The 26461-nt window shown below is 43.1% G+C and overlaps 1 protein-coding gene across 7 annotated transcripts in view; it reads left to right on the top strand.

Annotated features, from left to right (window-relative positions):
- Positions 1 to 201: 201 nt before the first annotated feature.
- LOC141139029 (uncharacterized) overlaps positions 202 to 26461 on the top strand; it is a 73179-nt gene continuing 46919 nt past the window's right edge. For 2 of the 7 annotated variants that reach the window (XM_073624804.1, XM_073624800.1), the window contains exons 1-6: positions 202 to 373; positions 3937 to 4083; positions 18576 to 18752; positions 18926 to 19087; positions 19629 to 19775; positions 24011 to 24187. In XM_073624804.1, coding sequence (XP_073480905.1) covers positions 277 to 373; positions 3937 to 4083; positions 18576 to 18752; positions 18926 to 19087; positions 19629 to 19775; positions 24011 to 24187 — 907 coding nt within the window. In that variant the 5' untranslated portion in view covers positions 202 to 276. The remainder of the gene's footprint in view (positions 374 to 3936; positions 4084 to 18575; positions 18753 to 18925; positions 19088 to 19628; positions 19776 to 24010; positions 24188 to 26461) is intronic. The other 5 variants (XM_073624806.1, XM_073624803.1, XM_073624801.1 and 2 more) reach the window with 4 other exon arrangements.

Here is a 26461-nt window from a genome sequence, read left to right as displayed (position 1 = left end):
TAAGGGGCAACTCCAACTACCCCCCACTACAGTTCAATGGGGAGAAAAGTAGAAGAAAAAGTGATATTTGTTTTTCGGAATGGAAGTCAGAAAATTATTTTACATAACAAGTGATGAGTGATAGGGGAGTTGAAACAAGTTTAAACAAAAAGTGATGTTGTAAGTGGTTTGACTGGTTTTTTGAAACAATATGTTCTGCTCCCTCCCGGATCCAATTGTGAGACTCTATAAATCACAGCTTATATTTTTCATCAACAGACTCTTCCAGCAAAGGCCATGTCTCCAGTGACCAGCGTCCTCCCGATCCTGTTCCTGTGCTACACAGCCCTCTACGCTGACAACTCAAAAGAAACCACTAAATCTAAAGATATAGGTAAGAACTAAAAATGACCGACTGACCATGATAGCTCTTATTAACATTTTCATTATTGAAAGACGATCCAGTCCACAGGTCACCTGCCCTAAATGTGCTTTTTACTTCTCCACGCTGTGATTTTTTATTTTTTTTGGCCACTCACCCCTAATTTACTTGGTCCTTCTGAATTGTCTTCAGACCATTTCAGGTATAATTGGGGCATTGGTTATTTGTATAAAAAGATAGAGGGAGATCTACTCACAGAGATGCCTTGTAGACAGGGGCGGACTGATAACTCATGGGGCCCCCAGGCAATCAGAGATTATGGGGCCACACAGTATACACACACACACAGTATACGATCACACAGTATACACATACATGTACACACAGTATACACAGACAGATGTAAAAAAAACACAGATTTATACATACTGTCCCTGGTTTTACTGTGGCTGGCAACCCTGATGGGGCCCCCTAGTGGCCCAGGGCCCTCGGGCAGTGCCCGAGTCGCTCAATGGTCAGTCCGCCCCTGCTTGTAGACCTGTATAGTACTTTCTGCCTAAGGTCCACAAAGATCTGGATTTCCCTGGACGCCTGGTCATGTAAGTCACCACATCGATTGCAGAACCTATGTTCAAATGGTTAGATGATTTTTTAAGACCTTACTTTGATCAACTAATTTCCTATTTGAAAGACACGTGAGACGTACTGAAAAAATAGAAAATGTTTCAGATTTAAAATTGAACAATGTGGTCAGTTTTTACAGCCATATCTCACATAGAACAGGGATAGAAGATGTTAAAAAGGTCATTATACATAGTCAAAGAGGTGTTGGATTATGTGCAGTTTATAGGTTAGTGTATGAGTTTCGTCCTTGAAAGTGATTTGTTCCTCTTTTATTGTAAGTGGTCACCGAAAAAGAGGTAATGATATGGGAAATAAGTAACGTCCTCATTGTTAAAAGCAATTTGTTCCTTCTTGATAGTAAGTGATATCACCAAAGAGGGGGTACTACTACGAGAACTTAAATGACCCCCTCATTCTAAAAAGTAATTTGCTCCACTTTGAAAGTAAGTGAAATCACCAAATAGAGGGTACTGCTTTGGGAACTTAGGTGACCCCCTCATCCTTGAAATTAATTTGTTCATCTTTGATAGTACGTAACCTGCAGTGTTAATTTTGAAAGCGAATTTCGATTTTGGTTAAGACTGGGTTCACACCATTATACCGCATCCAATTCGCAGGACATTTCAAAATACATTCATTTTAATGAGGCTAGTATCACATATCTGCGGTGCTATCGCACTTTGCATTGCACAAAAAACGTGTGCGTTTTCTAGGCAGTGCGGTCCGGCTCAGGTGCGAATTCAGGCCCATTATCTTCTATGGGCACGCATCTGATTGGCAGATGTGTTCCGTTGTGAACAGGATAAAATACTGATGCAATCCTGACCTGATACTGATCAAAAACGGACGTGAAATGCTGAACAACTGATTTTTCTCTTCGCAGGGAAAACGGAGCTGGAATTCGCACCTGAGTGGTGTGAACCCAGCCTTATGCTATGTACACACGATCGGACATTCCGACAACAAAACCATGGATTTTTTTCCAACGGATGTTGGCTCAAACTTGTCTTGCATACGCACGGTCACACAAATGTTGTCGGAAATTCCGAACGCCAAGAACGTGGTGACGTACAAGACGTACGACGAGCCGAGAAAAATTAGGTTCAATAGCCAGTGCGGCTCTTCTGCTGGATTCCGAGCATGCGTGGATCTTTGTGCGCCGGAATTGTGTACACACGCTCGGAATTTCCGACAACAAGTCTTGTTGTCGGAAAATTTGAGAACCAGCTCTCAAATTTTGTTTGTCGGAAATTCCGACAAAAAATGTCCGATGGAGCATACACGCCTCACATCCAACATTTGTTGTCGGAAAATCCTATCGTGTGTACGGCCTATTAGTCTAAAGGCCCATACAGACGATAGGACTTTTTGACAACAAACATACAATAGAGCTGTTTTAAGGCAACATCCTACCGTGTGTACGATCCATCGGACAAACTTTTTCGGTTTTCATCGGACAAATGTTGGCTGTGCAAACAGACAAACTTTCTGGCAACAAAAGTCCTATGGTGAAAAATCCTATCGTGTGTACACAAGTCCATAGGACTTTAGTCGAAAGTACAAACATGCATGCTCAGAACCAATGCAAAAGATCAGACAACAATACAGAAGTTGACCAAAGGGTGGCAGTAAAGAGCTGAAAAACCACATGATTTGGTGAAAGTTGCCGTGTGTATGCTTAATTAGTTTACGGCCAACGCCCTTTGTACTAAAATCCACAGGAAAGTTTGTACAAAGTCCGATCGTGTGTACGAGGCTTTAGTCTTTTGATTAAATTCCATTTTAGTTTTAGTCCCATTCTAGTCATCTGCAATTGTTTTAGTTTTAATCGTATTTAGTCGACTAAATCTGCAGTACATTTTAGTTGACTAAAATATAATGGGTTTAGTTAAATTGTAATGCATTATTTAAGCATTTCTCTAAGATTTCCAAATGTATTATATACTACTGGAGTAAAAAATTCTAGTATGTTATTATTTATAGTATTAAGGTTCAAACAAAGATACACAGATACAGATTTAGCCTCTCTGGATGGTCTGAGGAGGCCTGTATGCTGCATAGGGCTTTGGACGGTAGTCTGAGGAGGCCTGTAATGCACAGTGCTCTGGATGGTGGTCTGAGAGGCCTGTAATGCTGCACAGTGCTGGATGGTGGTCTGAGAGGAGGCCTGTAATGCACAGTGCTCTAGATGCCGGTGGTAAGAGGAGACCTGTAATGCACACAGTGCTCTGGACGGTAGTCTGAGGGGAGGCCTGTAATGTACACACTCACAGTGCTCTGCTCTGGATGGTCATGAGTCGGGACTCTCATCGGCAGACCTGTAATGCTCAGTGCTCTAGATGCTGGTGGTAAGAGGAGGCCTGTAATGCACACAGTACTCTCAGTGGTCTGAGGGGAGGCCTGTAATGTACACACTCACAGTGCTCTGGATGGTCATGAGTCTGGGGACTCTCATTGGGAGGCCTGTAATGCACAGTGCTGCTCTGGACGGTTGTTTGAGGAGGCCTGTGATTCTGCACAGTGCTAACTTTTAAGCATGGAGCTCTGTGGAAACCAGAAGTTCACAAAAGGTAAATGTCCCTCCCTCACATTTTCGTTTCGTTTTCGTCCGTTACCGGAATTGATTTTCGTCATAGTTTTCGTCAGTGGAGAAAAACGTGGTGTACTTTTTGTTTCGTTTTCGCTACTGTAAAAAGGCCACTGATGAAAATATTGATGAAAATGTTTTCGTTGACGAAATTAACACTAGTGATCTGACCCAATAATGAGAACTGCTATGGAAACATAGATGGCCCTCTCACTCTTGAAAGTAGGTTGTTTCTCTTTCATAGTAAATGTTATCAAATGTTACCAAATAGGTGGTACTGCTGTGGGAACCTAAGTTGGCACCATGTGATATTAATATTTAAATAGAGATATCAGAACCTGGCACAATGTTTCTTCCATCCTAGATAAACCCGGATCCTGTCCAGTGCCGCCTGAAAGATGTTTTAAAGCCCCACGACTCGACGGCATCTGTACCAAAGACCAACAATGTCCCGGACACCAGAAGTGTTGTGTCCGCGAGTGTGAATATGCGTGCATAGAGCCTGAAAAACGTGAGTTACCGGAATCTAACACAGAGGAACTAAAGTAGAATTCCAGGGAGGATACATGTTCCATGGGTCTTGTTTGCAGAAAGCATTCCCTATTTGCTTGCTGTTCCATATCTAAATCCCCCCTTTAGTGGTCATCATTTTATATGATTTGCAACTTTTCTTAACCACTTCAGCCCCGGACCATTATGCTGCCTAAGGACCAGAGGACTTTTTCCAATTTGGCACTGCATCGCTTTAACTGCTAATTGCGCGGTCATGCAATGCTGTACGAAATTTGCATCCTTTTCTTCCCACAAAGAGAGCTTTCTTTTGATGGTATTTTATCACCTCTGCCGTTTTTATTTTTTGCGCTATAAATGGAAAAAGACCAAAAATTTTGAAAAAAAATGATATTTTCTACTGTTTGTTATAAAAAAAATCCAATAAACTCAATTTTAGTCATACATTTAGGCCAAAATGTATTTGGCCACATGTCTTTGGTAAAACAAAAGTCAATGAGCGTAAATTTATTGGTTTGCGCAAAAGTTATAGCGTCTACAAACTAGGGTACATTTTCTGTAATTTACACAGCTTTTAGTTTATGACTGCCTATGTCATTTCTTGAGGTGCTAAAATGGCAGGGCAGTACAAACCCCCCCCAAATGACCCCTTTTTGGAAAGTAGACACCCCAAGGAAATTGCTGATAGGCATGTTGAGCCCATTGAATATTTATATTTTTTGTCCCAAGTGATTGAATAATGACAAAAAAAAAAAATATTTACAAAAAGTTGTCACTAAATGATATATTGCTGTGTGGAATTGCACCCCAAAATACATTCAGCTGCTTCTCCTGAGTATGGGGATACCACATGTGTGGGACTTTTTGGGAGCTTAGCCGCGTACGGGACCCCGAAAACCAAGCACCGCCTTCAGGATTTCTAAGGGCGTAAATTTTTGATTTCACTCCTCACTACCTATCACAGTTTTGAAGGCCATAAAATGCCAAGATGGCACAAAACCCCCCAAATGACCCCATTTTGGAAAGTAGACACCCCAAGCTATTTGCTGAGAGGCATGTTGAGTCCATTGAATATTTATTTTTTTTGTCCCAAGTGATTGAATAATGACAAAAAAAAAAAAAAATATTTACAAAAAGTTGTCACTAAATGATATATTGCTCACACAGGCCATGGGCATATGTGGAATTGCACCCCAAAATACATTTAGCTGCTTCTCCTGAGTACGGGGATACCACATGTGTGGGACTTTTTGGGAGCCTAGCCGCGTACGGGGCCCTGAAAACCAATCACCGCCTTCAGGATTTTTAAGGGTGTAAATTTTTGATTTCACTCTTCACTGCCTATCACAGTTTCGGAGGCCATGGAATGCCCAGGTGGCACAAACCCCCCCCCAAATGACCCTATTTTGGAAAGTAGACACCCCAAGCTATTTGCTGAGAGTCATGGTGAGTATTTTGCAGCTCTCATTTGTTTTTGAAAATGAAGAAAGACAAGAAAAAACTTTTTTTTTTTCTTTTTTCAATTTTCAAAACTTTGTGACAAAAAGTGAGGTCTGCAAAATACTCACTATACCTCTCAGCAAATAGCTTGTGGTGTTGGGTAGGGGTACTCGGGAGGACATAAAGAAAAATGCCTCTCATGCAGCCGACTGCATTTGGTTGGGGATGTGAATGGGGGAAGTACGGGCGCTGCAGAAGCGGTGGGTTCCCAATTAGGATTGGCGAATGCAGCAGGAAGGGCACTATGGGCACGACGGGCCTGTGTTTGTCTTCTTCTTGGTGGCAGCGGGACACTACTTGTGCTTGCCACCTCACCAGCTTGAACTGTACTTATGGGACTCGCCACGTCACCAAGTGTTACTACAGTGCTGGTTTGACTACGACCGGGATGTACTAGCCTGCTGGTGCTTGCCAGTTCACCAAAACGCTACCAAAAAAAACTGTTAGCGATCGCAGGGATCCGGCCTGACTCTGCGAACGCTGCAGTTATGCGTGTAGTGTTTTGTAAGTGACAGTGATCGATCGATACTGCACTTGGGTGGGCTGGGCTGGGCTGGGCGGAGGGGCAAAACGCAGGTGCTAGCAGGTATCTGGGCTGATCCCGCTAACACTGCGTTTTTGGGAACCCTAAACTGCTGGGGACGCTAGTATAGATCTGATCGGATCAGATATTGATGCGTTCAGATACTATACCACTAAGGGAGGCGTATGCTGCGTGCGTGGGTGTTAGCGGTACTGGTGCTAACCTGACGCTGCCTGGGGTGACGCATATCACTGCCGGGCGATCAGGGGCTAAACCTTTATTCGGTAATAAACGGCGGGTGCCCTGACACTATAAAAAATAAACAAACTAACCAGCGTCACCCTTAACAGTTACACGGTGATCAGTGGTGAAAGGGTTAACTAGGGGGCAATTAAGGGGTTAAAATATTAATTAGGTAGTATATGGGGGTCCCTGACGCTATAAAACGCTGACGGCAAACCTAAATATTTACCTCCCTAACTAGCGTCACCTGTGACACTAATACAGCGATCAGAAAAATGATCGCTTAACAAAACTGGCGACAGGGGTGATCAAGAGCTCAGCGAAGCTGACCCCCCTACAATCAGCACAAATAAAAACTCAAGTGTGTTTCTTTAGTGCTACGTTTGTGCTGTTTTGTGCCGTAAAAATTTACATTTGTGCTGCTTTTATTTTTAAGATATTAGCAATTGTTTTTTCCAGACTATGACATCACCTAGCCCCCCTACAACGCCCAAATGACACAAAACTGGTCTTGTTGGTTAGTGCTACGTTTGTGCTGTTTTGTGCTGCTAAAAATTCCATTCTATCTTTTATCGTTTTTGCGTTATTAATGATTTATTAAAGGTCACCAAAGGTCAGTCAGCCCCCCTACAACGCCCAAATGACACAAAACTGGTCTCGTTGGTTAGTGCTACGTTTGTGCTGTTTTGTGCTGCTAACATTTCCGTTCTATCTTTTATCGTTTTTGCGTTATTAATGATTTATTAAAGGTCACCAAAGGTCAGTCAGCCCCCCTACAACGCCCAAATGACACGAAACTGGTCTCGTTGGTTAGTGCTACGTTTGTGCTGGTTTGTGCTGCTAAAATTTTTATTTGTGCTGTTATGGTTTTTAAGTTATAACAGTTTTTTTTTTTTTTCAAACCCCACTCACTTTGCCCACCCTACAATCAGCACAAATAAAAACTCAAGTGTGTTTCTTTAGTGCTACATTTGTGCTGTTTTGTGCTGCTAAAATTTCCGTTCTACCTGTTATCGTTTTTGCGTTATTAATGATTTATTAAAGGTCACCAATGGTCAGTCAGCCCCCCTACAACACCCAAATGACACAAAACTGGTCTCGTTGGTTAGTGCTACGTTTGTGCTGTTTTGTGCTGCTAAAAATTCTGTTCTATCTTTTATCGTTTTTGCGTTATTAATGATTTATTAAAGGTCACCAAAGGTCAGTCAGCCCCCCTACAACGCCCAAATGACACAAAACTGGTCTCGTTGGTTAGTGCTACGTTTGTGCTGTTTTGTGCTGCTAACATTTCCGTTCTATCTATTATCGTTTTTGCGTTATTAATGATTTATTAAAGGTCACCAAAGGTCACTCAGCCCCCCTATAATGCCCAAATGACACAAAACTGGTCTCGTTGGTTAGTGCTACGTTTGTGCTGTTTTGTGCTGCTAAAATTTCCGTTCTATCTTTTATCATTTTCGTGTTATTAATGATTTATTAACGGTCACCAAAGGTCAGTCAGCCCCCCTACAACACCCAAATGACACGAAACTGGTCTCGTTGGTTAGTGCTACGTTTGTGCTGCTAAAATTTTTATTTGTGCTGTTATGGTTTTTAAGTTATAACAGTTTTTTTTTTTTTTCAAACCCCACTCACTTTGCCCACCCTACAATCAGCACAAATAAAAACTCAAGTGTGTTTCTTTAGTGCTACATTTGTGCTGTTTTGTGCTACTAAAATTTCCTTTCTACCTTTTATCGTTTTTGCGTTATTAATGATTTATTAAAGGTCACCAAAGGTCAGTCAGCCCCCCTACAACGCCCAAATGACACAAAACTGGTCTCGTTGGTTAGTGCTACGTTTGTGCTGTTTTGTGCTGCTAACATTTCCGTTCTATCTTTTATCGTTTTTGCGTTATTAATGATTTATTAAAGGTCACCAAAGGTCACTCAGCCCCCCTATAATGCCCAAATGACACAAAACTGGTCTCGTTGGTTAGTGCTATGTTTGTGCTGTTTTGTGCTGCTAAAATTTCCGTTCTATCTTTTATCGTTTTCTCGTTATTAATGATTTATTAAAGGTCACCAAAGGTCAGTCAGCCCCCCAACAATGCCCAAATGACACGAAACTGGTCTCGTTGGTTAGTGCTACGTTTGTGCTGGTTTGTGCTGCTAAAATTTTTATTTGTGCTGTTATGGTTTTTAAGTTATAACAGTTTTTTTTTTCAAACCCCACTCACTTTGCCCACCCTACAATCAGCACAAATAAAAACTCAAGTGTGTTTCTTTAGTGCTACATTTGTGCTGCTAAAATTTATGTCCTACCTTTTATCGTTTTTGCATTATTAATGATTTATTAAAGGTCACCAAAGGTCACTCAGCCCCCCTACTACACCCAAATGACACAAAACTGGTCTCGTTGGTTAATGCCTCATTTGTGCTGGTTTGTGCTGCTAAAATTTTTATTTGTGCTGTTATGTTTTTTTAGTTATAACAGCTTGTTTTTATATTTGTGCTTTTTTGTGTCATAATAATAAAAATTTGTGCTGCTTTTTTTTAAGATAATAGCAATTTGTTTTTTTCCAGATGATGACATCACCCCGCTCTCCTGTCACGTACCTGGTTAGTGAGCTCCTGGTTAGAAAGCAGTCATGGGAGCACAGTGAGGTATGAGTGCCTGTGATCAGTCCAGTAGACTGCGTGGTGGCAGCAGTCAGCAGGTGGATGTGGCGGCAGAACCAGCTGGTGGCAGATGAGCTGGCACTGAGCTTGGCTGGTGGCAGACTGTGGGTAAGCAGCTGGAAGCAGGAGACAGATGAGACCTTGCTGGGCTGAAGAGCTGTAGCAGGCTGGATGAGCAGGATGCAGGGTCAGATGAGCCGGGTCCATAATGGCCAGGCAGATCAGGCATAGACGGCACACAACAGGATAGTCGGGTCACAAACCAAGTCAGCAACAGGAGGTAGATCAGGCAAGAAGAGAAGGCAGAAGCAGAATCCAGAGACAAGCCAAGGTCAGGGCTGGTAGCAGTCAAACGGAGGTCAGGAGTAGGGATGAGCCGAACACCCCCCTGTTCGGTTCGCACCAGAACATGCGAACAGGAAAAAAGTTCGCTCGAACACGCGAACACCGTTAAAGTCTATGGGACATGAACATGAATAATCAAAAGTGCTAATTTTAAAGGCTTATATGCAAGTTATTGTCATAAAAAGTGTTTGGGGACCCGGGTCCTGCCCCAGGGGACATGGATCAATGCAAAAAAAAGTTTTAAAAACGTTTTTTCAGGAGCAGTGATTTTAATAATGCTTAAAGTCAAACAATAAGAGTGTAATATCCCTTTAAATTTCGTACCTGGGGGGTGTCTATAGTATGTCTGTAAAGGGGCGCATGTTTCCTGTGTTTAGAACAGTCTGACAGCAAAATGACGCTTCGAAGGAAAAAAAGCCATTTAAAACTACCCGCGGCTATTGCATTGCCGACAATACACATAGAAGTTCATTGATAAAAACGGCATGGGAATTCCCCACAGGGAAATCCCGAACCAAAATTAAAAAAAAAAAATGACGTGGGAGTCCCCCTAAATTCCATACCAGGCCCTTTAGGTCTGGTATGGATATTAAGGGGAACCCCGGCCAAAATTTAAAAAAAAAATGACGTGGGGTTCCCCCTAAATTCCATACCAGACCCTTCAGGTCTGGTATGGATTTTAAGGGGAACCCCGCGCCAAAAAAAACAAAAACAAAAACAAAGGCCGCAGGAAAAGAGGGGGGACGAGAGTGCGGCCCCCCCCCCTGAACCGTACCAGGCCACATGCCCTCAACATTGGGAGGGTGCTTTGGGGTAGCCCCCCAAAACACCTTGCCCCCATGTTGATGAGGACAAGGGCCTCATCCCCACAACCCTGGCCGGTGGTTGTGGGGGTCTGCAGGTGGGGGGCTTATCGGAATCTGGAAGCCCCCTTTAACAAGGGGACCCCCAGATCCCGGCCCCCCCCTGTGTGAAATGGTAAGGGGGTACTTACCCCTACCATTTCACTAAAAAACTGTCAAAAATGTTAAAAATGACAAGAGACAGTTTTTGACAATTCCTTTATTTAAATGCTTCTTCTTTCTTCCTTCATCTTCTTCTGGTTCTTCTGGTTCTTCTGGCTCTTCTGGTTCTTCCTCCAGCGTTCTCGTCCAGCATCTCCTCCGCGGCGTCTTCTATCTTCTTCTCCTCGGGCCGCTCCGCACCGATGGCATGAGGGGAGGCTCCCGCTCTTCTCTTCATCTTCTTCTTCATCCTCTTCTCTCCTTCCTTCTTCTCTTCTTCTCTTCTTCATTTTCTTCTCCGGGCCGCTCCGCACCCATGCTGTCATGAAGGGAGGCTCCTGCTGTGTGACGGCGTCTCTTCGTCTGACGGCTCTTAAATAACGGGGGGCGGGGCCACCCGGTGACCCCGCCCCCCTCTGACGCACGGTGACTTGACGGGACTTCCCTGTGACGTCACGGGGAATGCCACAGGGAAGTCCCGTCATGTCCTGTGCGTCAGAGGGGGCGGGGCCACCCAGTTATTTAAGAGCCGTCAGACGAAGAGACGCCGTCACAGAATGGAAAGTAAATAGGCACAAATCAACACAAACGTGGCACTAACCAACCAGCCTGTTTTCATTTTGTTTGGCTGCTGTAGGGGGTGTCAGGGAAGGCTTTCGCATAGCACAAATGATGTCTCCCTGTACATACATATGCGCATGCGCAGACTGGCAACTGGCTGGGCAGATGAGCGTGAGCCTGTCACCAATGCTGGCACCAGACAGACTATTTAAACAGGCTGCAATTTGGTGTGCCGCTTCTGAGTGTTCATTCCTGATTCCTGTGTTTGACCTCTGATCCTAACCCAGCTTGCTCCTGACCTCCGTTTGACTGCTACCTGTCCTGACCTTGGCTTGTCTCTGCATTCTGCTTCTGCCTTCTCTTCTTGCCTGATCTACCTCCTGTTGCTGACTTGGTTTGTGACCCGATTATCCTGTTGTGTGCCGTCTATGCCTGATCTGCCTGACCATTATGGATCCGGCTCATCTGACCCTGCATCCTGCTCATCCAGCCTGCTACAGCTCTTCAGCCCAGCAAGGTCTCATCTGTCTCCTGCTTCCAGCTGCTTACCCACAGTCTGCCACCAGCCAAGCTCAGTGCCAGCTCATCTGCCACCAGCTGGTTCTGCCGCCACATCCACATGCTGACTGCTTCCACCATGCAGTCTACTGGACTGATCACAGGCACTCATACCTCACTCTGCTCCCATGGCTGCTTTCTAACCAGGAGCTCACTAACCAGGTATGTGACAGGAGAGCGGGGTGATGTCATCATCTGGAAAAAACAAATTGCTATTATCTTAAAAATAAAAGCAGCACGAATTTTTATTATTATGACACAAAAAAGCACAAATATAAAAACAAGCTGTTATAACTAAAAAACCATAACAGCACAAATAAAAATTTTAGCAGCACAAACCAGCACAAATGAGGCATTAACCAACGAGACCAGTTTTGTGTCATTTGGGTGTTGTAGGGGGGCTGACTGACCTTTGGTGACCTTTAATAAATCATTAATAACGCGAAAACGATAAAAGGTAGAACGGAAATTTTAGCAGCACAAAACAGCACAAATGTAGCACTAAAGAAACACACTTGAGTTTTTATTTGTGCTGATTGTAGGGTGGGCAAAGTGAGTGGGGTTTGAAAAAAAAAATAAACTGTTATAACTTAAAAACCATAACAGCACAAATAAAAATTTTAGCAGCACAAACCAGCACAAACGTAGCACTAACCAACGAGACCAGTTTCGTGTCATTTGGGCGTTGTAGGGGGGCTGACTGACCTTTGGTGACCTTTAATAAATCATTAATAACGAAAAAACGATAAAAGATAGAACGGAAATGTTAGCAGCACAAAACAGCACAAACGTAGCACTAACCAACGAGACCAGTTTTGCGTCATTTGGGCATTGTAGGGGGGCTGACTGACCTTTGGTGACCTTTAATAAATCATTAATAACGCAAAAACGATAAAAGATAGAACGGAATTTTTAGCAGCACAAAACAGCACAAACGTAGCACTAACCAACGAGACCAGTTTCGTGTCATTTGGGCGTTGTAGGGGGGCTGACTGACCATTGGTGACCTTTAATAAATCATTAATAACGCAAAAACGATAAAAGATAGAACGGAATTTTTAGCAGCACAAAACAGCACAAACGTAGCACTAACCAACAAGACCAGTTTTGTGTCATTTGGGTGTTGTAGGGGGGCTAGGTGATGTCACAGTCTGGAAAAAACAATTGCTAATATCTTAAAAATAAAAGCAGCACAAATGTAAATTTTTACGGCACAAAACAGCACAAACGTAGCACTAAAGAAACACACTTGAGTTTTTATTTGTGCTGATTGTAGGGGGGCCAGCTTCGCTGAGCTGTGATCAAGGGGTTAAAACTTTATTAGGGGGGGTTAGGGGGGTACCCTAGACCTAAAGGAGGCTAACAGTAACTGCCCTAACACAGTCACAAACTGACACAAACTGACACCATGCAGTAATCAGAAAAAAAAAAAAAAAAAATAAATAAACTGCTTGGTGTCAGTGTGACGGGGGGGGGGGAGGGGGGATTGGGGGGGGATCGGGGGGGATCGGGGGGTAAAGGGGGTTGTTTTGTGTGCATGGCGTGTTCTACTGTGTGTGTAGTGTTTTACCCTCACATTGAAGTCTTCTCTCCTCAGCACCAGAGCGGAAAATACCGAGCCGAGGAGAGATGACATAATTTCCTTTGCTGCTGTTTAGCATACAGCAGCAAAGGAATGATTTGATTGGCCGGCGGCGATCGCGAGGGGGGCCACGAACGGATGGTCTCCCCCTCATCTCTGATCGCCGCTGGTCAGAAGAGGACCGCCTCGGGCACCGGGGGGGTCCGATCGGACCCTCCGCCTGCGGGAGGCAGATCACGTATATGTACGTGATTCTGCCTGCCCATGCCACCTTGCCGACGTAAATCGGCGTGAGGCGGTCCTTAAGCGGTTAAAGTGATCCCGGCTTCCATCCAGCCAGAAATGTTCAACTAATTTTGGATTAAGCTGGAGAGGGTTAACCCATTTGAGCCTTACCCCATCCTCCATTTCTCGTTCTGGAGACCTATCCCCAAACCATTCTTCTTGTCTGTTATGGTTATTTTCTGCCTACCAAATGCAGCCTAAAATCTGAAACCTAAGTCTAAATCTAGCGAATTTCGACCCATTATAATCACTAACGATATGCTTGAAGTAGAACTAAAGGCAAATTTTGCCTGAATTTCATCGGGGAGACTTCCCCTCACTTCCTGTGCCATAGCCAAAACAAGGAGTGAGAGGGAATCCCTCCAAAGTGAGGGAAGCCCTGGTTGTCACCAGAACTAGTGTCCCCATTAGAAGATTTCCACTGTATTCCTGTTCTGATGATAACCGAACATTTGGAATTTCCATTCACTTTTGCTCTCAGTAATAATGGTGAATATAAAAATAGAGAGGGTGAACCTCCCTGATGGATAGACAGCAATAAAAACCTGTTAGGGTTGGTTAAGTTAAGTTGAAGTATAACCTTTAGCTATACTGTAAGCCCTGAAGAAGGAGGAGGCCTTTCCCTAAAACACGTTGGCTCTATTTGAAGTTCTTAAAGTGGAACTTTGCCCAGAATTAACAATCTTTGCAGGCAGGAAAGATTTTTTATTAAACAAGAGATATACAGGGGTCTATTTACCATGGGTCCGTGGCGGCCTTGGTCCGGACTGCAAAAGGGTCCTGTGTGTCTTTGGGTCTGGTTGCATTGCACCTGAACCGGTGAACAGACAAGCACCCAAGGCACGAAACCCAGGGTTGCACATATGTGAACCCGGCCTTAGACTTTTTTTTCACTTCTGAATGAATACTCTTTCATTATAGACAGTGATTCAATACTGCATTATGGCCACTAGATGGAGCTGAGGAGAATAGGAAATACAGTGCATACATCTTTGTAACAAAAGATATAACAATTATAGAGAAGCATTGGTTACATTTATTTGGTAATTCCCATTGGTGACTTCTAGAATTGTTACATTGTATCTCTTATTACAGAGGCATAAAAGTACCTGTTGATCCTGCCAGAACTCGTCAGCTGATAACTTACTGTGATCTCTGCCTTTGTGAACTGTTATCAATTACAATGTCTCCAGTTCGCCTCTGTGTGATACAAAACCCATCCTCCGCTATTTAGTGGAGATGACGCCTGTCCTAGGGTGACAATGCTGCTCCTCCATACATACAACACAGTAAGTGAGCGTTATCACCCCAGGACAAGAAGCGTGTTATTGGTAGGATCACCAGGTGAAAAAAGCCTGAAAAGAAAACAAATGCAGCCGCCACATCTGAGGACTGGTAAGCTTCAGTATATGACATCTCTGTTCTCTTGTTTCGTTACACTCTAATGCCCCCTACACACGATCGGACATTGATCGGACTTTCCGACAACAAAATCCCATTTTTTTTTTCTGAAGGATGTTGGCTCAAACTTGTCTTGCATACACAGGGTCACACAAATGTTGTCGGAAATTCCAAACTTCAAGAACGCGGTGACGTACAACACATACGACAAGCCCAGAAAAATGAAGTTCAATAGCCAGTGCGGCTCTTCTGCTTGATTCCGAGCATGCGTGGCACTTTGTGCGTCGGAATTGTGTACACACACTCGGAATTTGCGCAAATGGATTTTGTTGTTGGAAAATTTGAGAACCAGATCTCAAATTTTGCGCGACGGGAATTCCGATGGAAACTGTCCGATGGAACCTACACACGGTCGGAATTTCCGACAACAAGCTCTGATCGCACATTTTTTACGTTGGAAAGTCCGATCGTGTGTACGGGGCATAATCCTTATTGTTACCGCAAAGGAGCTCACAATCCTTTAACCACTTTGCGCAAATCGCCTTACCCGTACGTCAGTACTTTGACGCTAAATACTATTGTTATGGCAGCAGCTAGCTGCCATAACCCCGGTATTTTCGGGAACGGCATCTTTGAGATAAAAGTGGTCTCTGCAGCGGATTTGCCGCGAGATCACTTTTATCGGAGGCGGGAGAGGTAAAATTACCCCTCCCGCCGCGTTCCGGTCGTCTTATCCGCTTACCGGAGAATTAGCGGCGGAGACGATCGCGTTCGCTCCCCTCACTGCCTAGATGCCGAGTAAGGGGAAGATGGCCCCCGCTCGGCTCCATAGCATTGGAGAGTGAAAGCGACGTCAAACGTCCCTTCCACCCAGTGCTCCTAAAGGAGATTTTTTATTTTTTTACATTTTAGTGTAAATATGAGATCTGAAGTCTTTTTGACCCCAGATCTCATATTTAAGAGGTCCTGTCATGCTTTTTATCTATTACAAGGGATGTTTACATTCCTTGTAATAGGAATAAAAGTAACCCTTTTTAAAAAAAAAAAAAGACAATGTCAAAATAAAAACTAAAATAAATAAGAATTTTTTTTTTTCAATTTAAAGCGCCCGTCCCAACAAGCTCGCACGCAGAAGCGAATGCATACGTGAGTAGCGCCCGCATATGAAAACGATGTTCAAACCACACATGTGAGGTATCGCCGTGGTCGGTAGAGCGAGAGCAATAATTTTTTGCCCTAGACCTCCCCTGTAATTCAAAACTGGTAACCTGTAGAAATTTTTAAACATCGCGGATGGAGATTTTTAAGGGTTAAAGTTTGTCGCCATTCCACGAGCGGGTGAAATTTTGAAGCGTAACATGTTGGGTATCAGTTTACTCGGCGTAACATTATCTTTCACAATATAAAAAATTGGGCTAACTTTATTCTTGTCTTATTTTTTAATTCAAAAAAAGTGTATTTTTTCCAAAAAAAGTGCGCTTGTAAGACCGCTGCGCAAATACAGTGTGACAGAAAGTATTGCAACAACCGCCATTTTATTGTCCAGGGTGTTAGAAAAAATATATATAATGTCTGAGGGTTCCAAAAAAATTATTTTAACTTTAATTATCTTAACTTAAACACCGAGTCTGAAAAATAGGCCCGGTCCTTAAGTGGTTAAGCAAACAACTGGCAATCCAAGTACAACATCTCATCAGCTGATTACATAGAAAATAAATCCTTTTGAGTAAATTGTTTTAATCGTAGATAAGCTGATGATGACAGGGGTTTTACTCCTTCCCTACTCTATCCAAAAACTAAATAAAAAAAAAAAGAAGGTTTGAGTTTTAGTTATACCCTAATAATTGCTAAAATAAGCTCACTTAATCCACCTACAGACTTTCGATGGATCTGGCCATAGCTCCCAACTGTCCCTGATTTTGAGGGACTGTCCCTGATTTGGAGCAATGTCCCTCTGTCCCTCTTTCCCCTTCATGTGTCCCTCATTTTGCTCTGATCTATAGGATAGGATAGGATGCATGAAAAAACACGAGGGTTTACAACCCCTATAACAGCCTGTGAGGCGGACGGCGATAGGCAGAGAGTCGCTGATTGCCGCCATTACTAGTAAAAAAAAAAAATAATATGTCCCCGGATTTCATTTTAAAAATCTGGTCGCCTTAAGGTAAGGGGCTTGTTTTTCTTCCCACTATTGTACTTCTTTCTGTGCTACCCATCCCTTTTCACTTATGTTTTTCCACCTCTGATCTTTTATAATGGACGTTACTGAGAGAAATATCAAATGTGGCACAAATGGGGGGCTGTACAGAACACAAATAGGGAAGCATTGATTTGTTATGGACTGTAATAGCAGTGATTTCTAGCGGTCTCGTGTAGTGTTGCACCAAAAAATTCAGGATGTACTTTGCCGAAAAGGACAGTTTTAAAAAAAAATATGTACCCTATATTACCAACAGTATTGGGACGGCTGCCTTTACACGCCCATGAACTTTAATGGCATCCCAGTCTTAGTCCATAAGGTTCAATATTGAGTAAGCCCACCCTTTGCAGCTATACCAATACTTTTGGTAATGTAGTGTATATTTTTTATATAGAACTATTATATTTGACTTTTTAATTAATATCATAATTTTAAATGAATATGAATTTATTTTTCGGCCATTATCGGCAACAACAACCCTATTTTCAGCCAAAAATTATCAGCACCTTTTTTTTTCTATCGGCAAAACACTGATAACCCTATTATTAGACGATGATTTTCAGCAGCCAATATATCGGTACATCCCTAGTCTCATGTAATGTGTCTCTAGTCCAGCCTTCCTCAACCTTTTCAACACAGAGGAACCCTTGAAATAACTTTCCAATCTCAGGGGTACCCCTGCTAAAACCTACTATAGCTACAACTCATAATACATCAGTGGGAAGAATGCTATTTACACTTGTGGACATTGGCAATAATTATCCCCTTAGACATAGCTAAAATGTCTCTGCTCTGGTCCTGCCTCCCTTTGGGGGAGCCCCACCTAGTACTTGGTTGGTCTGTTTTGGCAGGCCTCTCAGAGAATGGAGTCCACCTGGTTTCGGCCAGGTGGGCCAGTGAGTACCCCGTCCTTGTCAGGAGCCTTGCATCCTGGGGGATCAGGGTAAGGGTCCTTTCTCTTCGGAGGAGGACCATGTGTACACCCTGTGCACTTTTTTGTGTTCTCACTTTTTGTGTGCACCGGATGTTAAAGAGGAACTTCAGTCTGCTCACATAATTTGTAATAAAAACATCTTTGCCATTCTGCAGCTTCCCTCCAACCACTTTGCATGTTATTTTATATATACTGTGATTCTGTACTTGCCAAATCTCCTGCAGAAATCTCCCTCCACTGAGTCTGGCTGCAGTCATTTTAACTGTGGGCAGCTGAAGCTGCTGCTTGTTCACTTCCTTGATTTTCACAGACACACAGAGGCACACCTCCAGCTCTGCAGCCCTGCAGCTTTCATTGGCGCTCTTATGACTCATCTCACCTCCCTTCCTGGCAAACTCTCACAAGAGTGAGAGAGAGAGCTGTGCATGATGTCATAAGCCTAGGCCAATGACCAGAGAAGAAACAGGAAGTGGGCTATATAAGGTATTTCCTGGCAGAAAAAAAGTTTTACTATCCAAAGTTAAAACAACTACAAGGGCAGAAGATTTAATAGATGGAAAGTTGAAAAGATGACTGAAGGTCCACTTTAAGTTTTCACAACACCACAGGACTTAAAAAAAAAACAAAAACTGCCAAGCTAGAGTTATGTGGCCCAATGAATGAATTCCTGTCAAAAATATGTTTCTGTTTCTTCCAGTTGAAAAAAGTGGGCAGTGTCCTCATGTGGGGCCACCTGGTACCCTTATGCTGTATAAATGTCCATCTGTCAACACAACCGCATGTGTAAATGATGTGGACTGCGAAGGTCACCAGAAGTGCTGCAGCGAGTCGTGCGTCAACAAATGCCGGGACCCTGTGGGTGAGCCAACCGTAGGTAGGTCTGCCATGTGCCATACAGAGATAATAAGGTATTCTGATGGGGAGATGGCAGTAGACTAACTGCCCCTATGTGACAACATATTAAAGGAATATTTTTGGGTTTCAAATATTTTCTAAATTCCAAGCTTAATTAATTAAAGGCAAAATATTTGTTTATGTTTTTTCCAGTTGAAAAAAGTGGTCAGTGTCCTCATGTGGGGCCGCCTGGTGCCGTCATACGGTATGCTTGTAAATCTGTCAACACAACTGCCTGTGTGAATGATGTGGACTGTGAAGGCCACCAGAAGTGCTGCAGTGAGTTTTGCGTGAACAAATGCCAGGAACCCATGGGTAAGCCAACCATAGTAAGTCTGTCATGTGCCATACAGTGATTAGATATTATCAGTTAGATTGAGGGATGTTGGGCTGTGGCAGTGCCAAACGGACACCCATGGCTCAAATTTTTGGCTGGTTCTTAAGGAGTCAGCTAAAATTCACTCTGTGTGTGGCCAACTTTAATCTGTAAGTGTTTAGCTCAAAGTAAGAGGTCAGAGTGTTTAGCTTGGGGCACATCTGTACAAAAACCTCACACAGGGACCACCAGGCTCCACATGGTCCGTACTGGGTTTCAATGTCCACTTCTAGGGACACAATTCAGAGGATATTAATTATTTATTTATCTAAGTGTTTAGATCAAAGTAAGAGGTCAGAAGGTAAAGGTGGGGCACATCTATACACTTGTTTTTGGTGGCAAAAAACCTCACACAGGAACCACCATTCTCCACATGGTCTGTACTAGGTTCTTCTGTCTAGTTCTAGGGACACCATTCAGATGATATTAATTATTTATATAGAGATATCAGAACCTGACACAATGTTTCTTCTATTCTAGATAAACCTGGATCCTGTCCCGTGCCACCTGAAAGATGTTTGAAAGCTCCACGACTCGACGGCATCTGTACCAAAGATCATCAATGCCCCGGACACCAGAAATGTTGTGTCCGCTTGTGTGAATATGACTGTGTAGCCCCTGAAAAATGTGAGTCAGCCCAATCTAAACATAGAGAAACAACTACAATACAGGCAGACAATTTCCAGGGAGAATACATCTTCCGTCATTCTTGTTTTTCAGAAAGAATTGCTTATTTGCTTGCTGTAACATATTTAAGTTCTTCCTTTAGTGGTCATCATTTTCTGTGATTTGCAACCTTTCTTAAAGTGATCCTGGCTTCCACCCAGCCAAAAATGTTTAATCAATTCTGGATTAGGCTGGAGAGGGTTAGCCCATTTGAGTAGCGTGAAAAAGGAATAGAACTTCTGATATTTTTTGTTATCACTGTCCATGCCTTACCCCACCCTCCATTTCTCGTTCTGGAGACCTATCCTCAAACCACTCTTCCCGTCTGCTATGGTTATTTTCTGCCTACCAAATTCAGCCTTAAATTTGAGACCTAAGTCTAAATCTAGTGAATTTTATTTCTAATCACAAACAATATGCTTCAAGTAGAACTTAAGGCAATTTTTGGATTTGCATTTTGCATTTTGGATAGAGTAAGGGAGGGTTATTGCCTCTGGCAGCTTTTATTTTTGCCATCTGTGTTCTATCAGGGAGATTTACCTTCACTTCCTGTCCCATAGCCAAAACAGGAAGTGAGAGGGAATCCCTCCAAAGTGAGGGAAACCCTGGTTGTCACCAGAACTAGTGTCCCCATTAGATGTTTTCCACTGTATTCCTGTTCTGGTGACAGCCCAACATTTGGGATTTACATTCACTTTTACTCTCAGTAATAATGGTGAACATAAAAAATTGAGAGGGTGAACCTCCCTGATGGATAGACAGCAATAAAAACCTGTTAGGGTTAGTTAAGTTAAGTTGAAGTATAACCTTTAGCTATACTGTAAGCCCTGAAGAAGGAGGAGGCCTTTCCCTAAAACACGTTGGCTCTATTTGAAGTTCTTAAAACGGAACTTTGCCCAGAATTAACAATCTTGCAAGCAGGAAGGATTTTTTTAAATCAAGAGATATACAGGGGTCTATTTACCATGGGTCTGTGGCGGCCTGGGTCTGGATTGCTGAAGGGTCCTGTGTGTCTTTGGGTCTGGTTCAGGTGCGAATTCAGACAAAAATCTGGACCTGAATTGCACCTGTACCGGTGAATAGACACGCACCAGACCCCAGGCACGAATCCATAGCCGCACATATGTGAACCCGGCCTTAGACTTTTTTTTTTCACTTCTGAATGAATGCTTTTTTATTAAAGAAAAAGGGATTGTCCCCCATAAGGGGCTTTCTAGGCAGCAGAAGGTTGAAAAAATACTACATGAAGTATAGTTAATTGAGGTTTTATTATGACATAGTATCAAAAATTTGATAAAATCGGTCAAAACATGAGCTGTGGTACAAAAGATAAAAACAACAAAATCACTAATGTGGCTGTAAAAACAACAACATCACTAATGTGGCTGTACACAATAATACACAGTGTGCAGGCTGACGCGTTTCGACGCCACTGGGTCTTCTTCAGAGGATTTTGTAAGCTGTAGGAAAGTTTACATATGTTCGGAATTCATAATTATAGACAAATAGTAAAAAGAACAATAATAGGCAGTTTGATATAGTTATGAGGTAACTATATCAAAATGCCTATTATTGTTCTTTTTACTATTTGTCCTATAAAATCCTCTGAAGAAGACCGGGTGGGGTTGAAACGCGTCAGTTTTGCATTTCATCTCTACTTTAGTGCCTGCGCATTGTGTATTATTGTGTACAGCCACATTAGTGATGCTGTTGTTTTTACAGCCACATTAGTGATGTTGTTGTTTTTATCTTTTGTACCACAGCTCATGTTTTGACCGATTTGTCAAATTTTTGATACTGTGTCATAATAAAACCTCAATTAACTATACTTCATGTAGTATTTTTTCAACCTTTTGCCGCCTAGGAAACCCCTTACGGGGGACAATCCCTTTTTCTTTGACATTACCTGGGGTGTGCAGTCATTTTCTTTTCTTCCTTAAGTGTCTTCCCTTTCTGCTCTTTTATTATAGACAGTGATTCAATACTGCATTATGGCCACTAGATGGAGCTGAGGAGAATAGGAAATACAGTACATATGTCTTTGTAACAAAAGATATAACAATTATAGAGAACCATTGGTTACATTTATTTGGTAATTCCTATTGGTGATTTCTAGAATTGTTACATTGTATCTCTTGTTACAGAGACATAAAAGTACCTGTTGAGCCTGCCAGAACACTTGTCAGGTGATAACTTCCTGTGATCTCTGCCTTTGTGAACTGTTATCAGTTACATTGTGTCCAGTTCTCCGCTGTGTGATACAAAACCCATCCTCCGCTATTTAGTGGAGATGACGCCTGTCCTAGGGTGACAGTGCTGTTCCTCCGTAGATACAACACAGTAAGGACAAGAATTGTGTTATTGATAGAATCCCCAAGTGAAAAAAGCCTGAAAAGAAAACAAATGTAGCCGCCACATCTGAGGACTGGTAAGCTTCAGTATATATATACTTTTGGAAATATCAGTTTGTAAATGGACTGAAAACTGGCTAAAAGACAGAATTCAGAGAGTAGTGTTTAATGACTCTTACTCTGAATGGTCTAAGGTTATCAGTGGTGTACCCCAAGGATCAGTGTTGGGACCCTTACTTTTTAATATCTTTATAAATGATATTGGATTCTGGGATTAAAAGTATAATTTCAGTGTTTGCAGATGACACCAACCTATGCAGTGAAAAAAACATCCTTACAGGATGTCTCCAATTTACAAGCTGACCTCAATGCACTGTCTAATTGTGTGACTATGTGGCAAATGAGGTTTAATGTTAAAAAATATAAAGTTATGCACTTGGGGGCTAAGAATATGCATGCATCATACATACTAGGGGGAGTACTACTATAGGAATCCATGGTGGAGAAGGATCTGGGGGTTTTGGTAGATCATAAGCTCAATAATAACATGCAATGCCAAGCTGCAGTTTCCAAAGCGAGCAAAGTCCTTTCTTGTATTTAGAGAGGTATGGGCTCCAGAGAGAGAGAGAAAACATTTTGCTCCTGTACAAATCATTAGTAAGACCTCATCTGGAATATGCAGTTCAGTTTTGGGCTCCAGTTCTCAAAAAGGATATCAGGGAACTGGAGAAAGTGCAGAGAAGGGCAACCAAACTGATAAGAGGCATGGAGGAGCTAAGCTATGAGGAAAGATTAGAGGAACTGAATTTATTCTCTCTTGAGAAGAGGAGATTAAGGGGGAATATGATCAATATGTACAAATATATATAGTTCCATATAGTGAACTTGGTGTTGAGTTATTAACTTTACGGTCAACACAGAGGACAAGGGGGCACTCTTTATGTCTAGAGGAAAAGAGATTTCATCTCCAAATACGGAAAGGTTTCTTTATAGTATGAGCTGTGAAAATGTGGAATAGACTCCCTCCAGAGGTGGTTCTGGCCAGCTCAGTAGATTGCTTTAAGAAAGGCCTGGATTCTTTCCTACATGTACATAATATAACTGGATACTGACATTTATAGGTAAAGTTGATCCAGGGAAAATCCGATTGCCTCTCTGGGATCAGGAAGGAATTTTTTCCCCTGCTGTAACAAATTGGATTATGGTATTCCCCCGTTTTTTTGCCTTCCTCTGGATCAACTATGGGTATAGGATTGTGTATATGGGATTGTATGATATTATTTTTTATTTATTAATTTATTTTTATGGTTGAACTAGATGCACTTGTGTCTTTTTTTAACCTGATTACCTATGTAACTATGAAGGGCCTGCCATTGTTTTGCACTATGGCACTATGCACTTATCCACTTCCCCTTCCTTCTTTTTATGTGTGTTTTGTCACTTTGCACTGTGCGCTTTCTCACATTCCGATTAGTAGGGTATAAGTCCTCGGGCCTGCCCTGAAAGTCTTGGGAGGGGGTACGTTGCTTACTGGTCTGGTCCTCCCTCTCTCATGGGGTCTCTCTTTGGGGAAGCCCCACCTAGTACTTGGTTGGTCTGTTTTGGCAGGCCTCTTAGAGAATGGGGTCTGCCTGGTTTCGGCCAGGAAAAAAAATGTTTTACTATCCAAAGGTAAAACAACAAGGGCAGAAGATTTAATAGATGGAAAGTTGAAAAAATTACTGAAGGTCCACTTTAAGTTTTCACAACACCACAGGACTTAAAAAGAAAAAATAAACTTCCAAGCTAGAGTTATGTGGCCCAATGAATGAATTCCTGGCAAAAATATGTTTCTGTTTCTTCCAGTTGAAAAAAGTGGGCAGTGTCCTTATGTGGGGCTGCCTGGTACCTTTATGCTGTTCAAATGTCCATCTGTCAACACAACCGCATGTGTAAATGATGTGGACTGCGAAGGTCACCAGAAGTGCTGCAGCGAGTTGTGCGTCAACAAATGCCGGGATCCTGTTGGTGAGCCAACCGTAGGTAGGTCTGCCATGTGCCATACAGTGATAAAGATGGTTGCCCAATGGGGAGATGGTCAAAGACTAACCACCTGTATGTGACTCTATATCAAAGAGACATTTTTGGGTTTAAATTTTGTTTCTAATTCCCGAGCTAGAGTCTTGTGTCCCAGTCAGTGAATTCATTGCAAAAATATGTTTCTCTATAGTAAAGCTGAAAAAAGTGGGCAGTGTCCTCATGTGGGGCTTCCTGGGTCTGTCATACGGTATGCATGTAAATCTGCCAACACAACCACCTGTGTGAATGATGTGGACTGTGAAGGCCACCAGAAGTGCTGCAGCCAGTTTTGCACCAACAAATCCTGGGACCCTGTTGGTGAGTAGGGATGAGCTTCGAGTTCGAGTCGAACTCATGTTCGACTCGAACATCGGCTGTTCGCAAGTTCGCCGAACAGCGAACAATTTGGGGTGTTCGTGGCAAATTCAAATGCTGCAGAACACCCTCTAAAATTCTAAGGGAGAAATCAAAAGTGCTAATTTTAAAGGCTTATATTCATGGTATTGTCATAAAAAGTGTTTGGGGACCTGGGTCCTGCCCCAGGGGACATGGATCAATGCAAAAAAAAAGTTTTAAAAACGGCCATTTTTTCGAGAGCAGTGATGTTAATAATGCTTAAAGTGAAACAATAAAAGTGTAATATCCCTTTAAATTTCGTACCTGGGGGGTGTCTATAGTATGCCTGTAAAGGGGCGCATGTTTCCCGTGTTTAGAACAGTCTGACAGCAAAATGACATTTCAAAGGAAAAAAAGTCATTTAAAACTACTCGCGGCTATTAATGCATTGCCGGTCTGACAATACACATTCATATCAAGTTCATTGATAAAAACGGCATGGGAATTCCCCACAGGGGAACCCCGAACCAAAATTTAAAAAAAAAATGACGTGGGGGGGGGGTCCCCCTAAATTCCATACCAGGCCCTTCAGGTCTGGTATGGATATTAAGGGAAACCCCGGCCAAAAAAAAAAAAATAAAATGGCGTGGGGTCCCCCTCAAAATCTATACCAGACCCTTTAGGTCTGGTATGGATTTTAAGGGGAACCCCGCGCAAAAAAAAAAAAAAACGGCGTGGGGTCCCCCTAAAAATCCACACCAGACCCTTATCTGAGCACGCAACCTTGCAGTCTGCAGGAAAAGAGGGGGGATGAGAGAGCGCCCCCCCTGAACCGTACCAGGCCACATGCCCTCATAATTGGGAGGGTGCTTTGGGGTAGCCCCCCAAAACACCTTGTCCCCATGTTGATGAGGACAAGGGCCTCATCCCCACAACCCTGGCTGGTGTTTGTGGGGGTCTGCGGGCGGGGGGCTTATTGGAATCTGGAAGCCCCCTTTAACAAGGGGACCCCCAGATCCCGGCCCTTCCCCCCTGTGTGAAATGGTAAGGGGGTACAAAAGTACTTTTAAATGCTTCTTCTTTCTTCTATCTTCCTTCGGTTTCTTCCTCCATCTTCTTCTTCTGGTTCTTCTGGTTCTTCCTCCGGTGTTCTCGTCCAGCATCTTCTTCCGCGGCATCAGCGTCTTCTTCCCTTCTTCTCCTCGGGCCGCTCCGCATCCATGATGGCATGGAGGGAGGCTCCCGCTCTTCTCTTCATCTTCTTTTCTTCATCTTCCTCTCTTCATCTTCTTGTCTTCATCTTCTTTTCCAGCCGCTCCATGGCATGGAGGGAGGATCCCGCTGTGTGACGCTTCTCCTCTTCTGACGGTTCTTAAATAACAGGGGGGCGGGGTCACCGGGTGGGGTTTTCTGACGCATGGGATTTGACGGGACTTCCCTGTGGCATTCCCCGTGACGTCAGAGGGAAGTCCCGTCAAGTCACCGTGCGTTAGAGGGGGGCAGGGTCACCGGGTGCCCCCCCCCGTTATTTAAGAACCGTCAGAAGAGGAGAAGCGTCACACAGCGGGAGCCTCTCTCCATGCCATCATGGATGCAGAGCAGCCCGAAAAGAAGATTAAGGGATGAAGATGAAGAGAGGAAGATGAAGAGAAGAAGATGAAGAGAAGAGCGGGAGCCCCCCTCCATGCCATCATGGATGCGGAGCGGCCCGAGGAGAAGAAGGGAAGAAAACGCCGATGCCGCGGAGGAAGATGCTGGACGAGAACACCGGAGGAAGAACCAGAAGAAGAAGATGGAGGAAGAAACTGAAGGAAGATAGAAGAAAGAAGAAGCATTTAAATAAAAGGAATTGTCAAAAACTCTCTTGCATTTTTAACATTTTTGACAGTTTTTTACACAGGA

Source organism: Aquarana catesbeiana, linkage group LG04 (genome assembly GCF_042186555.1).
Source record: "Aquarana catesbeiana isolate 2022-GZ linkage group LG04, ASM4218655v1, whole genome shotgun sequence".
NCBI classification, from domain to species: Eukaryota; Metazoa; Chordata; class Amphibia; order Anura; family Ranidae; genus Aquarana; species Aquarana catesbeiana.
This window is presented reverse-complemented; position numbering and strand designations above follow the sequence as displayed.